General features: G+C 44.4%; 1 protein-coding gene across 1 annotated transcript in view; it reads right to left on the reverse strand.

The window, feature by feature from the left end:
* Window positions 1-12,101, reverse strand: part of col7a1 (collagen, type VII, alpha 1) — a 242,415-nt gene that overhangs the window by 92,626 nt on the left and 137,688 nt on the right. The window contains exons 63-65 of the mRNA XM_041191107.1: window positions 9,947-9,991; window positions 3,177-3,212; window positions 354-389 (exon numbers count right to left, since the gene is read on the reverse strand). Of these exons, the coding sequence (XP_041047041.1) occupies window positions 354-389; window positions 3,177-3,212; window positions 9,947-9,991 (117 nt within the window). The remainder of the gene's footprint in view (window positions 1-353; window positions 390-3,176; window positions 3,213-9,946; window positions 9,992-12,101) is intronic.

Here is a 12,101-nt window from a genome sequence, read left to right on the forward strand (position 1 = left end):
AGTGGTTAGTCATGACACCCCAACACTATTCTGTGGGGTAGGCTTGATGGACCAATTGGCTTTTTCCTCAGGTCAATTTTGCATGTTAGTAGGAAGCGATCCTGCTGCTCCTGTCTGGTCTATTGACTGCAGTGATAGACTTCTGAGGTGCCCTGCCAACTTTGAAGAAATAATTACTACAGACAGAGATCCATTTCCTTCTAAGGGTAACATGGGATGGACAAAAAAATACTACCTCCCAAAAACAATGAATAAAAAGGTGTGGTGTGGAGTTAAGCCAAATGTACTGATCAAAGTTAATTTGAAATTTGTCACGACCATTGCAAACTGGAGTGTGAAGGATCCACACTTACCTGAGGGCCTTGTGGGCCAGATTCTCCTGGGTTACCCTGATTAATAAACACAAGTTAGTCAACCTGCTCCATCCCTCAGCAAATGTATTTGTTCCATCAATAAAATCAACATGCTCTGAAATAAACACTCCTTTACAGTTTACTAGGTAAGGTCCTATAAGGGACTTATCTCTCTCTCTCTTCTCTATTTCATTTGCTGCCTCCTCGCACCACCACCCCCACCACCACCCCCCCACCCCCAAACCTCCCGCCCCCATCACCCCCGTTCCTAGTTTCCACCTTTTCTTCTTTCCTTAAGGAATGCTCTTTTGCTGGGCTGTGCTGTCACAGTCACCCTCAAATATGTCACCTAGATGTCCAATCTTTATAAGAACGTAACATAAGATCATAAGAAAGCAAGAATAGGGCGTTTGGCCCCTTGAGCCTCCTCTGTCATTCGATAAGATCATGGCTGATCTGATTGTGGCCTCAACTCCATATTGCTGTTTGGCCCCATAACCCTTGACTCTCTTGTCAATCAAAAATCTGTCTAACTCAGCCTTGAATATATTCAATGACCCAGCCTCCACTGCTCTCTCTGGAAGAGAATCAAGAGAAGAAATTCCTTCTCCATCTTATATGGGAGATCCCTTTATTTTGAAACTGTGTCCCCTAGTTCTAGATTCCCCCACAAAGGGAGCCTCCTTTCAATATTCATCCTGTCAAGCCCACTCGGAATCTTATATGTTTCAATCAGATCGCCTCATTCTTCAGAACTCCAATGGGTATAGGGCCAACCTGCTCAACTTTTCTGCCTAACACATGAATGAGTCTAGACATTGGGTTGCTGCAGGAAGGATCGCACCCTGTCCTGACGTGTGCTGGAGGATTTGTTCTCCTCATTGCCTAGGCCAGTGATAGGAAAGCACCACTTTAAACAGCCACTTTAAGTGTCACTGTAAGGCCCAGAGTCAATGTGTTCAACAACTAAGGCACCCTCGACTGGAAGCAACCAGAAATACTAGCAAACACTAGCTCCACCTTGGAACCGCTGAATTTACTCTACTCTAAACTCTGAAGTTTTTTTTCTCTTTAAGGGTAAGACTCTTAGTGACATTAAGGGTTCTAAAGAGCTGAGGCCATTGGGCAGAGGTCAGTTCCGCAGATATGAACTGCCCACTCATCTGCTCCTAAAATTGGAAGATCTTAAAAAACAAATGATGATGACATGAAAATTTTTTCAGTATTGTTTTTCAACAATTCTCCTCTTACCAATGTGTGATTCCTTACTGGGTTATGGTCCTCGAGGAAATGATCTCCCTACTGGCCCATGTGAGCCTAGAGTGTCTGGAGGCTAGTCATGGACTTGGAGGAGATGCATTGTAACTAAGCCCCATCGCATCTCCCCACTCAATGTCCATCTGGATGAACATCCTGTTGGAGTCATTGGACATCGATGAGGAGTTGAAGCTTCTAGCTAATACTGTCTGATTTAGACTATGGGCACTTCGAAAAGTGAATATTTCAAAACAGATTGACAGACTGTTGTGAGGCAAAGGTATCATGGGTTACCAAGGCAGGTAGATAGAATTTACTATGCAGGTCAACCATGATCTCATTGAATGGCAGAACAGTCTCGAGGGGTGTGTCCTGCTCCTGGTTCCTCGTGGCTGCTAACACTGATTGAGATTATCTGACACAGTAAGAACCAGGGGATCAATGGTCTGCTGGTGCGACATAGTTACTGACTATGCTATTGTCCCTTTAGTGAATTTATTTGCATCTCTTTTCCTCTGGCTAAATAAATATTGGGCGCTTTATCTTTAAGTGGAAATTAATTTCCTTTTTTAATAAACCAATGTTACAATGAGAGATGTTACAATGACAATCACAGCTCTGCAGTGCACTTGGAGTTCTCTGCATCATGTGAGCAGTCAGCCACCATTACAATGTATTAGTATCTGTTTAAATCTTATCCCAAGGCTTCACAAAACAGTTCTTTAAAGAGCCGCAGCATTCAGGAAAAGGTTTCTGGCACATCTCTTCTCATGTACGAACTCAACTGGGTTGAAATGAGTCATTGAGTCACCCATGAACAATTTGGTATTTCACATAATTGGGGCTCTTTACTTTCTCCTAATGAAACAAAAACTTTCCCCGCACCATTGCCCAACCCCACCGCCCCCCCCCCACCCCCCACAACCGCCACCTCCCCCCCCCCCCCCCCCCCCCTCATTCACCCCACCCTCCCAACCCATTTTATCCTATTCTAAATGTCTCCTCCTCTACTCTGTGGGTGCTGACACAGGCAACAGTCTGGCTGTACAGAGGGTACCAGCTCTCCAGCATCTACCAGAGTGGCCAGTCATTTAATACCAGGTGTTGGGGTGTGGGAGGGGAAGGCAAAGGAAGAGGAAGAGATTGAAGCACAGCCTGACCTTGTCCTTAGCCCCAAGTCATGTGCGAGTGAGATTATGGGCAGGAATGGAAACTCCAACTATTAGTTCTCCTCCTCCCCAGCCCTGGGTTGCTAAGGCCAAATACACCAGCCTCTTGCCACTGACCTGAATCCTATCAGCTAACACAGCGCTGAACAGAATTCAAACCCAGGATTTTTCTTGGACTGCTCTAATTCAGTTCCACAGCCAGACCATGTTCACCCACTTGACCACGGGGAGGCGCTCTGATCACCTTTTCCGTTCATGCAGCGCCCCATCAAAGAACAATCTAGAAAATGGTCAACTTCAAAAGCCAACTGTGTTCTAAGGGGAAGCTGGTTGTATAAAGAAGCATTATTGTCACATGCAGAATCGCGGGAGTGAAAAGCAATGCTGGCAAACCTACCGGCCGACCTAGTACTCCAGGGAAGCCTGGTAATCCCTGCAAACATTTGAGTCATGCCAAAAAGTTAAGAAAGAAAAAAAATTGTTTGAGCAAAGCAGGTTCACTGTTGGCAATCTACTCTCGATACTTATAAAAAGCTGTAAAATAAGAGACTGTTAAGATGTGCAGAAACCAGACTTTGGCGGCCTTTACAAGACAGAGACGGAGACAGACGCAGACAGACAGGACTGGAACCACATCGCAATGTCACACTTAATGCCTGCTATATACCAGTTCCTGGCTGCTACCTTCAGGCTTACTTGTTACACCTTTTGCTGTTCTAATTCTAACCGCTAATGCACTCTCCCACCCCACCCTGCTGAAGATGTTAACTCATTGCTGGGCTTCCAAGGGCACCACTAGCTTCTGCAAGTTGTCCTTGTGATGTGTGTGAGTCCAGATGAAAATTTTGCTCCTAATGACCACAGAGAGATGTCTATAGCATCTGTTCCTGGGGAATTATTAACTTTGAGTCCAGCTGAGAAGTAAATGCACTTTTCAAAGTCATTAAGGTAGAAATTGCCAGCCAACTGCTTAATGCCTGGCACAGTAGCAATGTGGATACAAAATTGGCTGAGTAATAGGAAACAGGGTCATGGTCAATGGATATTTTTCAGGCTGGAGGAAGGTTTGTAGTAGAGTTTCCCAGGGAACGGTATTGGGACCCTTGTTTTTCCTGATATATATGGATAATCTAGATCTTGGTGTGCAGGGGACAATTTCAAAGTTTGCGGATGATACAAAACATGGACGCGTTGTAAACTGTGAGGAGGACAGTGTAGAACTTCAAAAAGACATCGACAAGTTGGTGGAGTGGGCAGGTAGGTGGCAGATGAAGTTCAATGCAGAGAATTGTGAGGTAATTTATTTTTGTAGGAAGAACATGCAGAGACAATATAAAATAAGAGGTACAATTCGTAAAGGTGTGCAGGAGCAGAGGACCTGGGTGTATATGTGCATAGATCATAGAAGGCGGCAGGATAAGCGGAAAGTGCAGTTAATAAAGCATATAGTATCCTGGGCTTTATTAATAGGGGCATAGAGTACAAGAGCAGGGAGGTTATGCTGAAATTTTATAAGACACTAGTTAGACCTCAGCTGGAACATTGTGTACAGTTCTGGGCACCACACTATAGGAAGGATGTGAAGGCATTGGAAAGAGTGCAGAAGAGGTTTACAAGAATGGTTCCAGTGATGAGAAACTTGAGTTATGAAGATAGATTGGAGAGTTGGGACTGCTCTCCTTGGAGAGAAGAAGGCTAAGAGGAAATTTAATAGAGATGTTCAAAATCATGAGGAGGCTGGATAGAGTAGATAAGGAGAAGCTGTTCCCGCTCGTCAAGGGATCGAGAATGAGAGGGCACAGATTTAAAGTGATTTGCAAAAGGAGCAAATGTGACGTGAGAGAAAAACATTTTCACACAGCGACTGGTTTAAGTCTGGAATGCACTGTCTGGAAGTGTGGTGGAGACAGGTTCAATCGAGGCATTCAAGAGGGCATTCAGCCGAAAGGCCCCCTTCTACACCGTAACGATTCTGTAATGCAAGTCCCACTCCAGGACTTGTTGGCCATGGAAAGGGAGGTCACGCAGCTCAAAGGCTGTTAAATAGCCTGTAAAATCCTTCCAACACTCCACATCATCGTCCAAGGAAGAAAGAGTGTGAAGATAGGCACAACAACAAAATGCATTTGTTTAACCTTCCTGTGTGCAGTGTTTACACTGGAGTTATTTTGAAACAGGCTAACGTGCACAGAGGGTTGCTTTTAGCGTTGCAATGTGAAGTTCACCAATTGGAATTTCTACCTTATTAAATTCAGTTGTACGACCTTCTGTTATTGGTGTTATACTGATAATGCTTTTCCTACTGTGTATTTTGTGGAAATAATCATTCAGATGTTAGCTTTTAAAAAAAATGCATCTTCAGTTTCAATCCTGGTTGCATCATTAAGGGACCTCAGTTATGCACAAATATCTGTACAGTCCATTCAGTTAGCAAGGACATAGAAGGATGGGTGGATTCCTCATCCAGCAATGTTTGGTTGGGTATGGACTCACAGCAGAGACGGGAATTAAATGTTTAACAAGATTCTCGAAGCTTCCAATAATCCTTTCGATCTTTTTAAAAATTTTCAACTTCATCATGTCAGTATCAAGTGTAGGCCTGGCATGGTTCTGAGTCAGTAGATCGTGGGTTCAAGCCCACCTCAAGACTTGAAGATCTATCATTTAAGCCGGCGTTTCAGAGCGGAAGCACTGAGGTGCCATCTTTCCTCAACTGAAGCTACAGCTACTTTTTCAGGTGGGTGTCTCTTTGCTCCCTTTGAAGTGCAGAGAGTTCAATCAACATCACCAGAACAAACTTAACCAGATATTCATCTCGGCTGCTGTTTGTGCGGTGTGTTCTGAACAAGTCGGCTGCTGCGCCTTTTTGCCTGAACAGCAGTAGTGAGGGCCCTTCAAACACAATCCATCGGGTGCAAAAGGCTTTGAATGTCCTGAGGATGCAAAGAGGTGCTGCACCTAGACTTTCTGTATTTCAGTGAAAAGCAAAGATGGTGCATGGCACATAACAGAGTGACAGGGACTCAGCCTTGCATGATGTTCCACGGGCATTCCAGAGAGTGAGGGGTGTTGGTGTTCTGCTGTGGCTGCTGGTTGTAGTAATGTCCCTTTGATCTTGTTTTTGGCTGTGTCACAGTCAGGCAGATTGGACTATGCCTGGCTTCTGGGCAATATGGATGGGGTTGTTGAAGTACCAAGCAGGCGTGGCAATGCTGACAGCCAGACTTTGGTGATAGCGTTCATCATTTTTTTTTTAAATGTTCCATCTCTTTTGTTCCCTCGCACTCTTCAAACTCACACACATAATCTTTCCTAAACTTTGCACCAGGGCCCTTTCTCTTTTTCTCTCCTTGACTACAAGTCACCCGTGTCAGGTTCAAGGGGGGTCCCTGGCACCCTCCTCAGCCTGGCAGCCCTAAAGACTGGCACAAGAAGAGTGAACCTTGGGCCACAGTCTGACTTCACTTAAAAGCCTGGTAGGGACTAGGAATGTATCAGTCCATGTCAGTCCTGTACAGCATTTGTGTGCAGTGATTTATCCCATAATGTTTACACTTTAAAATAGCGAATGGGATTTCTGAAGCTCGGTTCCTTCGTATTGTTGATGCCATCTAGCTGAAAAACTCAATAATGAAGACCGGATGCACAAAGGAAAGTTTTCTTTTCATCTTTGATGTTTAACTTCAAATACAGAATGGACCACGCGATGATAGTCGCCTTTTTCCACCAGTTATAGAAGTCCTACCTAGAATCATACGGCACACTTTCATTCCATGTCGTGTCTTCCAGATCATAACGACACTCTGTGAAATCATTTTTCTTCATTTTCCTCTCTAGCGCTTTTATCAATTATTTTAAATCTCTAACCTCTGATTACCAACCTATTTGCCAGAGGAAACAGTTTCTCCCTACTCATTCTATCAAAACTCCTCATAATTTTGAATACCTCTGTTTAGGTTTCCCCTTAACCTTCTCTGCTCTAAGGAGGACAAAGTGTATGTCTGATTTATGCTACTTCCAATTTTCCCGTCCTTAAAACGGATCACCAGCAAATTGGGAGCGTCATGAATCTGGCTCAAACCCTGAATCCTCAATCTGAATTGCTAGCTCCAATCCCCCCCCTCACATCAAGTGAGACTCTGCACCAGATTGAATGGATCCTTCCATTGCAGTTCCAGGAGCTGGATATATGAGCAGGCCCATGAGTGGGTGATGACATTGACAGTGCTAGCAGAGCAGAAGCAGCTTTGCAAACTGATCATTCCAGTCTTACAGAGAGTCACTACTGTTAGTACACTACAGACCAGACACAAAGGCCTAACAATGGCAGAGATGGTCATTGTCCTGGGTATGTCTTCTGGCCCATTCCAGCACCAAGCCAACTTATTTGATGCTTCAAGGCTAATTTGCTTTACTTACGGGAAGGCCAGATTGCCCTCTGTACCCCGGTCGACCCTAAATTTGGGAAAATAAATGACACAAGACAGTATAACAAACAACATCAGCACTTGGTCACCTGAGACACCACTCACTCAGACACTACAATGAATGCGGTTTAACAGGGGAAAAAAAAAAAGACATTGCAAATCATCTGTGAAACGAAGGCAAGTTAGATTCCGGCCTGGTTACGTTCAATTATTCAACGGGTACTTCCCAATTTCGGCTGGAATTTCCCGGTCCTGCCTGATGTGGGACTGGAGATTTTCGCCCAAAGTCAACGGATCTTTGGCTGGTCAATCAAACTTTCCATCCCGCCCACGAGAACTCCTGCTGAGGACAAGACTGGAACATTCCGGCCTTTTACGCGTTTCAAGACTCTAAGAGCCAATAAAGCATCTTTTGTTACATCTTTTAGCCTCACTTAATCATTTGTTGGTGTGTGACCCAGTTAGGTACAAAGTATGGTGAAGGCAGAAAATGAGCAACCAGGTTAAAAGAGAGAACTACGCCAGAGGTAACAAGCAAAGAGAGAGTGACAGAAAAGAGACAAATTTAGGGTACCTGAGATAGAGAGAAAAAAAGAAAGGAAGATAGAGAAAAAGAGGGTTAAAGAGCAGAGAAATGAAGAGCGAGAAAAAGAGATAGAGTGAGATAGAGCAGTTGAGAGAGGGTGATAGAGCCAGTGAAAGGAATGTGGTGCGGCGGAATGAGTGAGGGGGATAGAGTGAGAGCAAGAAGCATGGTGAGAAAGAAGGAACGATAGAGCGAAGGAGAGAGAGTGAGAGATAGAGCGAGACAGAGAAGGTGTAGAGTGAGGAAAAGAGAGAGATGGGAGTAAGAGAATAACATGCAGAGATAGAGAACGACAGAGCCAAGGGGATAGAAAGAGAAAACGTGAAGTGAGGTTAGAGAGGAGAGGGGAGCAAATAAGATAGTAAAATCTGTGGCTAAATGATTCCTTGACCAGATGTAAATGTCTTGCCACCTGCTATTATAAAGCTGGTCCAGGTGAAACTTTTCACTCTTTACTACGTGCACTAGGGTCGGTACTAAACATATGTGTTCCTAGAGCTTATTCAACAAAATGACATTTAATCACCAAACAACTCTCAATTAGGCTTACGTTATCTTTCGTTACCTCAAACCGAAAAGATCTTACAGGCTCTTTGAAATACCCACAAACCCATCATCGTGATACCACAGCTGAACTGTGTCATGGGGGTTAACAAAAGTGATGAGATTTTAGGGATGAGACACATAACGAAGGACACAGCATTATCAACGAGTAACGACAACACAGAACACAAAACCTCAGACACACCCTATGTTAGGGCGTGAGACACAGCACAGGTTTAAAGGGGCATTGGGTGGGGATTTTCCGGCCCCTCCCACTGGTGGGGTCTTCCGGCTCGCCACATCCACCATGGAGAAACCAGAGGGGCTGGAAAGTCCGGGCCACCGTTGTTATTTATGTCACGAGAAAGGGCCAGTGCCTGACAAGGGGCCTTGGTCTCATGACTTGTTGGATGGTTTAAAATGAGAAACAACATATTTTACACATGAACATGTTAAAAAACAGAGATGCCTAGCCCATCGATCGTGACACTGCTGGTTAGGCAGCATGTTCTTGTGCACTCTAACGGTGAGCAATGCCAGTTCTTAAGGGAGGGCATCATTTTGAGGCCAATTTCAGAAAACATCCAAGGAAATCAGGGTAGGGTTTATTTTTGTACCCGCTCTAAGGGCAAATGAAGCTTTCAGCCAATCAACAGACTTCCACTCATTTGGACTACAATGTCTCTTTAACCAGGATTAATGAATTGACATGTACTGTGGGCCTTTTTGGATTTCAGTTCCTCTGGGTTTTTTTTTCAAACACAGTGTTCCTTTAACAAAATCATTCATTCCCAATGCGTTGAGCACAAGCAAGATTGCCTCTCTCATTTGACAATGAATGCTTTTTAATTGAACCACAGATTCCGGATCAAACAGCAGCACCCAGTATGAGGTATTTCAACACCTCATCCCTACTGCCCCTCATAAACAACATGGACGCCGATGAGGGGGTCGGGGTGGGTGGGGAGCGGGGGGTGGGGAAAGAGTCACATTTGTGTTACCAACACGTTCCTCCAACCTCATAATCTGAAATTACCTGAAATCAGGCACAGGAAGGCTGCCTGCTCCAGAGGAACAGGGGCCTAAGTGAAATGCCAAAGTTGCTGCACCCTGATGATGTAATTCTGGCCACATGAGGCCCAGGCATGTCAATTTTTAAAATCTTTGGTCAGGGTCCTGGCCCACAGGAATACTTGGGCCTTCCCCTGCCCTAGGCTCTCTCCTCCATCCATCCCAACCACATTTCACCGGGACAGTATTCCAGGAGGCCATTTTCATGCAGCCCCGCACCGACTCTGAATTAAAATTGCGGCCCCTTGCATAAAACTTACATCTTTCTCTGTGGTGCAGGACGCTGGTATTGCAGTGTACTGCGCTCTGACATGGATCAGAAATCTGTGGTAGCAATAGTGTTCATGAAGGAGTTGCTGTGAAGTACCTTTAACTGCCATTTTAGCAAAGGCGCCACCTGTGAAAGTGGGTGGTCTCGAACTTCTTCACCCTCGTTAAAATAATGTTCAGAGGAACTTCATTCAAACGTGAGCTGTGACTAGCGCCACACAATTCCGATCCCATTATTGTTTTTTGTCTCACTGAGAGAGAGTTACTTACTGGCTTTCCTTCTAGTCCTGGTGAGCCTGGTTCCCCTGGGTTCCCCTGAAAGACAAAATCAAATGGGTGAGAACAAGTGAAGACGTTAATTTCCCACTGCCTTTCAGCCTCCCAAGCGAGCCTTGTCACCAGCCAGTACAACAGATGTTGGAACATCGTTTGAGAAAGCGCATAAGAACATAAATACATGAGAGTAGAAATAGATCGCCATTCAATAAGATCATGGCCGATCTTCTGCCTGAACTCCACTTTCCCCATGACCCTTGATTCCCTTCGTGACCAAACCTCTATCAATCTCAGCCTTGAATATACTCAGTGCCTGAGCATCCACAGCCCTCTGGGATAGACAATTTTCACAATTGTCTAAGTGAAGACATTTCTGCTCTTCTCAATCTGGCCGATCCTCTCTATCTTGTGACTATGCTCCCATCTAAATTCTCCAGAGGGTCAGAAACAAGTCTCTCAGCATTTACCCCATCAAGGCCTCAAAAACTTTATACACTCCAATGAGATCAACACCTCTCACCCTTCTAAACTCCAGGCCCATTCTACTCATTCTCTCCTCAGCGGACAACCCTCACATCCCAGGAATCAACCTCGTTTGCTAGTCAACTCTGGTATGATTGTTTAGATGCTGAACAATTGGCACTTGTTTGAGGCACTTGTTTCCACCTACAGTTTTCACACAAAATTGTTCATCTTCAAGGACTAAGAACATTCTGGAAGAATTTGTGTTTTAAAAGACACTGTCCCTTCAAGGGTTAATGCAGGACTCAGACTGCCATTCCTGGAAAAAACATCCTTTTGCAAGATAAGATAATTAAGCAGTTTTAAAGAAGCTGGAAACCTCTTGACCCTGGTGGACTGTGTACTAAAGAGGTCACATGGTAGGTTAAAGCTCTGAAAAAACACCATGCCTGGGAAAACTGTGTTTAAAAGTTGGTTTTGGTTTTGGTTAGAAAAGAGAAAGGACCGACTGCTTGTGAAAGGAAGACAGCAGCCTTTCTGCAGTCCAGAGCCAATCCACAGCTGGAAGTGAATATAAGCTGCTCCTGAGGTGCTCTGCGTGCTGGAATAGAGTATCTGCAAGTGTTCCTCGAATCTGCCTGAAAAGCAGTGCAAGAGTCAACAACTGTTTTGCAGGTCGGCACTGAGAGACCGACCGTATAACCCAGACGCCATTTCAAGGACTCCACCATCTTTCCTTTTCCCTTGAACCATTGACTTTTAACTTTTATCAGGGTTTCTCCATTTTTATTTATTTTGTGTGTGTGTGTGTGTGTGTGTGTGAGAGAGAGAGACTTAGGGTATCTCGAAAGAGTAATTAATATAATTTCATATTCCATACTGTATGTTAATAAGTTTTGCCTTTCTATTCGAAAGGCTGGTTTTATAATAAAGGAATAAGTTTGTTGTTTATTGAAAGAAACCTGGTTAAAGTCTCTTTTATTCTGGTTAACAGTAGCGAAGGTAAATGATTGGCCATTTTGCTGAGTGAATCAAACTTTTAAACTAATGGTACAGCCTGTGGCATGGTGGATCTGGTCAAATGGCTCACTCCTCCCATCCTGGTCAGAACAAGTTCAAAATTGAAGTTAAGCTCAAATTAAATAAGCTGGTTGGAATGAAGGTAGCACCTGGAGACCATGACAACCACAGGAAACTCGAGACACTTGTGACCCTTTGTGGGAGAATTGTTGCCAACATGAGAACAAGAGGAGAGGTTCCAGTCCAGATCTGTGTCATTTCTTTTTTTAAAAAGATGCCCCATATAAAAGGTTTGCAGCAACGTCTCTGTGTTCCCCAGATTCAGAAGTAACCACAGTTTGTAACCTGGCTGAGCTTTCACAGATTGCTTTACAAATGTTCTTTTTGGTATCACCGTAGCCTGACAGTGAAAGAGCACCATGGTTTGGTGTGATGATATGACACTCTCCAAAGTGCTTTCAAATAAATGCATGATACAACTACAGTCGATTTTTAAAATTGTTTTGATGGGATGTGGGTGTCGCTGGCAAGGCCAACATTTGTTGCCCATCCCTAACTGCCCTTGAACTGAGTGGCCATTCAGAGGGCAGTGAAGAGTCAACCACATTGCATGGAGGCCAGACCGAGTAAGGGCGGCAGATTTCCTTCCCTAAAGGACATTAGCGAA

This window comes from Carcharodon carcharias, chromosome 7 (assembly GCF_017639515.1).
Source record: "Carcharodon carcharias isolate sCarCar2 chromosome 7, sCarCar2.pri, whole genome shotgun sequence".
NCBI lineage: Eukaryota > Metazoa > Chordata > Chondrichthyes > Lamniformes > Lamnidae > Carcharodon > Carcharodon carcharias.